We start from the raw sequence: 5000 nt of genomic DNA on the forward strand, positions 1-5000 counted from the left end.
AAATTGAAAAGAGAAAGAGAACATATATATATATGAATGCACGCGTGTATACATACGTGCGTATATAAATACCTGCATGTATGTAAACATACATGTATGTATGTATACATACTTGCATATATAAATACATGCATGTATGCATAGATGCCTATATAAATACATATATGCATGCATGTATACATACATGTATATATATAAATACACGCATAAATAAATACATGGATGTATACATACATGCATGTATGTATACATATATGCATGTATGTATACATACACGCATATATAAATACAGGCATGTATATATACATGTATGTATGTATACATACATGTATACATACATACATGCATGCATACATACGGGTATGCATACAGTCATGCATACACGTATGTATACATGCATGTTTTTATATATGTATGTATATATACATACATACATACATGTATGCATGTATGAATGCATGCATGCGTGAATGAATTCATGCATGCATATATGCATAGATGCCTATATAAATACATGTATACATACATGTATACATGCATACATACGTACATACATACATGCATACATACACACTGACAGACAGACAGACAGACGGTACTTACCTTTAATAATGTGTAAGGCAGCTGTCTCAGGGTCCCTATTTCCATAGAGAAACATACATAGGACATCACCAGAACCTGAAATGGTAAATGATTAATACAGAAACTAAGGTATTTAGACATAATTGAGTGTGATGAGGTAATGGTGGTGGTGGGAGTGGTGATGGCGTTTGGTGGTAGTGGAGGTAGTGATGGTGGTGGTGGTGGTGGTGGTGGTGGTGGTAGTGGTGTAGGTGTTGGTGATGTTGGTGATGGCTATGACGTTCGTGGAGGTCGAAATGGTGGCGGGAGTAGTGGTGATGTGTGTGGTGGTTGGTGAATGGTGGGTGGTATTATTGTTGTTGTTGTTGGTGGTGGTGGTGGTGGTAGTGTTGGTTGTAGTGGGAGTAGTGGTGTTGGTGGTAGTAGTGGTGATAGTGGTAGTAGTGGTGTTGGTGGTAGTAGTGGTGATGGTGGTAGTAGTGGTGGTGATTGCAGTGGTGGTGGTGGTGGTAGTGGGAGTAGCAGCAATATTTGTGGTGGTGGTGGTGGTGGTGGTGGTGGTGGTGGTGGTGGTGGTGGTGGTGATGATGATGGTGTTTGGCAACAGTGATGAGACATGTCGTAGGACTTGTGGGCTTCGGCAATAATAGTAGTAGTAGTAGTAGTAGTATCATCATCATCATCATCATTATTATTATTATTATTATTATTATTATTATTATTATTATTAGTAGTAGTAGTAGTAGTAGTAATAGTAGTAGTAGTAGTAGTAATAGTAGTAGTAGTAATAGTAGTAGTAGTATAGAGATAAAATATCAGAGCCCCTGTGGCAAGGCGAGTAACACTGGTATTGGCAATAGTATTAGTGGTGCTCTTAATAGTGGTAATGCGTGGCCTGGAAGTATAGTATTGGCGGTAGTGTAAGAGTGATGTATGTATATTGGTGGTAGTTGTGTAGCGTATGTGGTAGTAAAAGGAGTCATCACCAGATGGAGAATCCTGTGTGGCGCACCACAAAAGACAGGGGTAAAACGAATCGAGGAAGACCTGAAGTCGCAGCACCTCGACCTCAAGCAAGCCAGGGTCAGATACATGGATTGTACTAAAACCATGTAGGCACAAGGCCCGAAATGTTTGGGGAGAGGGTCCAGTCGATTAGATCGACCCCAGTACGCAACTGGTACTTAATTTATTGATCCTGAAAGGATAAAAGGCAAGGTCGACTTGGGCGGAATTTGAACTCAGAACGTAACGGCAGACGAAATACCGCTGAGCGTTTCGCCCGGCGTGCTAACGATTCTGCCAGCTCGTCGCCAGAATCTGTCACCCAGCGGAACCCACAGCAGTATATTGGACAAAGAGGACAGCCTTCCCTCCCTGATAGTTCTAGGATCAGTGGCACTGCGTGGCCCCTTGTGGCCCCTTGAGTAAGTGTCTTGTACTATAGCCTCGAGCCGACCAAAGCCTTGTAAGGAGATTTAGTAGACGGAAACTAAAAAAGAAGCCCTTCGTATATATATACATATATATATATATATATATATATATATATATATATGACGGGCTTCTTTCAGTTTCCGTCTACCAAATCCACTCACAAAACTTTGGTCGGCTCGAGGCTATAGTAGAAGACACTTGCCCAAGGTACCACGCAGTAGGACTGAACCCGGAACCATGTGGTTGGGAAGCAAGCTACTTACCACACAGCCACTCCTACGCCTGTTTAATTTCATTAAAAAAATTTACTTCATCGGGGTTGATAAGGTTACTAAGGATTCCACGAAGGGGGGGGGCCAATGGCATAAGAAGTTTGCTGATTCTTAAGGGAGAGCCAAGTAAAAAAGAATAAAGAAAAGGGTTAAAAGAAGAGAAGGAAAGACAGATGAATTAAAAAAGGATGTGGGGGAGATAATGAAGCAAAAGTGGGGGCGGGGTAAGATATTTACCTGCAGGTATGATCCCGATGGGTAAATTGCAAGGATGCATGTGTACACCGGGTCTATTAGGGTCCACTCCAGCATCCTTCTGGGTCCGCAATACTAAACCATTCATTACTTCTGAATACATACCATCACCTCCAACTGAGATGATACTGCAAAATAAATAAATAAACAAATAAATTAATAATAATAATAATAGTAATGATAATCCTTTCTACTGGAGGCACAAGGCCTCAAATTTTTTTTGTTGGGGAAGGGATTAAGTCGATTACATCGACCCCAGTGCTGAAAGACAAAGTGGACCGCGGCGGGATTTGAATTCAAAACATAGCGGTCGACGAAATGCTGCTAAGTAACTGGTACTTAATTCATCGACGCCGAAAGGATGAAAGGAAAAGTCAACCTCTGCGGAACTTGAACTCAGAATGAACGTAGCGACGGGCGAAATACCGCTAAGCATTTCGTCTGACGTGCTAACGATTCTGCCAGCCCACCGCCTAAATAATAATAATAATAATAATAATAATAATAATAATAATAATAATAATAATAATAATAATAATAATAATAATAATAATAATGATGATGATGATGATGATGATGATGATGATGATGATGATGATGATGATGATGATGATGATGATGATGATGATGATGATGATGATGATGATGATGATGATGATGAACTTCTAACTTGTTGTCTCTTGAGGTCTCTGGGTGAGACTTGGATCCAACTTGTACAAATGCAAAACAAAAGTCAAACATAAAATAATAATAATAATAACAATAAGGTGTAAATAAAGAAGAAGAGTGCCATAATTCAATTTGCTGAACGATATTTCGGTATCTCGTGTACCTTCAACGGGTTCAAAATTTGATATGTCAGCCTACTTCATTTTTTTTATAGATAATAGTAGGACTGCTATGACTCCTCTAGAAGTCATTAGGACTGATATGACTCCTCTGCTATGACTCCTCTGGAAGTCATAGCAGAGGAGTCATATCAGTCCTAATATTATCTATATAATAATAATAATAATAATAATAATAATAATAATAATAATAATAATAATAATAATAATAGCTACCCATCAAAGCCTGTAAGGTCACATGTCTGTAGATGGTCAACAGCATGTCTTTGTCTTTCAGTGACTGAAATAATAAAAGATTGAAATCATTTTACACGAGTGTATATGCGTAAATGCGTTTATGTATTTAGACGTGGATGTGTGTGCGTGCGTGTTTCATTATGCATGTTTATGCCTGTGTGCATACATACATACATACATACATACATAATTCGACATTGTTTGTCTATTTCAGTATGTGCGGCTGGCTCATCATTGTTTCATTATCATTTAACGTCCGTTTCCCGTGCTGCTAGGACACGGAGGATTCGACAGGGTTTGGTAAGTCACAGAAGTGTGTCAAGCTCCAAAGTTTGCTTTGGCATGATTTCTACGGCTTAATGTCCTTCATAGTGGAGGCGCAATGGCCCAGTGGTTAGGGCAGCGGACTCGCGGTCATAGGAGCGCGGTTTCAAATACCCAGACCGGGCGTTGTGAGTGTTTATTGAGCGGAAACACGTAAAGCTCCATGAGGCTCCGGCAGGGGATGGTGGCAAACCCTGCTGTACTCTTTCACCGCAACTTTCTCTCACTCTTACTTCCTGTTTCTGTTGTGCCTGTAATTCAAAGGGTCAGCCTTGTCACTCTCTGTGTCACGCTGAATATCCCCGAGAACTACGTTAAGGGTACACGTGTCTGTGGAGTGCTCAGCCACTTGCACGTTAATTTCACGAGCAGGCTGTTCCGTTGATCGGATCAACTGGAACCCTCGTCGTCGAAAGCGACGGAGTGCCAACAACAATGTCCTTAACGCTAACAACTTTACTGGGTATTTTGTCTCAGTGGTTAGGGCGTTTGGCTTACAATCATGAGGCAGTGAGCCAGTTCACTCAGCTGTAGAAATGAGTTGTGACGTCACTGGTGCCAAACTGTATCGGCTTTTGTCTTTCCCTTGGATAACATCGGTGGCATGGAGAGGGAAGTCTGGTATGCATGGGCGATTGCAGGCCTTCCATAAACAACCTTGCCCGGACTTGTACATCGGAGGGTAACTTTCTAGGTGCAATCCCATGGTCATTCATGACCGAAAGGGGTCTTTACCTCTTTTACGTAGGTACGTGTACACGCACACGTGTGTGTAATGCACAAATGTTTCACAACATATGTGTGTATGTAAGAATGTGGGTATAAGACCATACATTTGTACAAGTGTACCCAATCAAATAGTTCTGGAAGGTGTTTTTCCTGTCTCCAACCACTTTTTTTTCACTCTCCTCTTCCACTTTTCTAACATATATTTTTCTTCTGATGAAGGATTAGCGCCCGAAACGTCTTTCGCTTCATTTTAAGCAGGAAGCTAAAACAACATTTGTTAAAACTTGTTTTTCATGTTTTATCTGTTATTTTCTTT

General features: G+C 40.6%; 1 protein-coding gene across 1 annotated transcript in view; it reads right to left on the bottom strand.

The window, feature by feature from the left end:
* The window catches only part of LOC128251496 (ceramide kinase-like), a 325893-nt gene that overhangs the window by 16839 nt on the left and 304054 nt on the right, over window positions 1–5000 (bottom strand). Inside the window, exons 4-6 of the mRNA XM_089344831.1 lie at window positions 3611–3674; window positions 2529–2674; window positions 604–678 (exon numbers count right to left, since the gene is read on the bottom strand). Of these exons, the coding sequence (XP_089200957.1) occupies window positions 604–678; window positions 2529–2674; window positions 3611–3674 (285 nt within the window). The remainder of the gene's footprint in view (window positions 1–603; window positions 679–2528; window positions 2675–3610; window positions 3675–5000) is intronic.

The sequence above is a fragment of the Octopus bimaculoides genome, chromosome 28 (assembly GCF_046866305.1).
Source record: "Octopus bimaculoides isolate indiv1 chromosome 28, ASM4686630v1, whole genome shotgun sequence".
NCBI classification, from domain to species: Eukaryota; Metazoa; Mollusca; class Cephalopoda; order Octopoda; family Octopodidae; genus Octopus; species Octopus bimaculoides.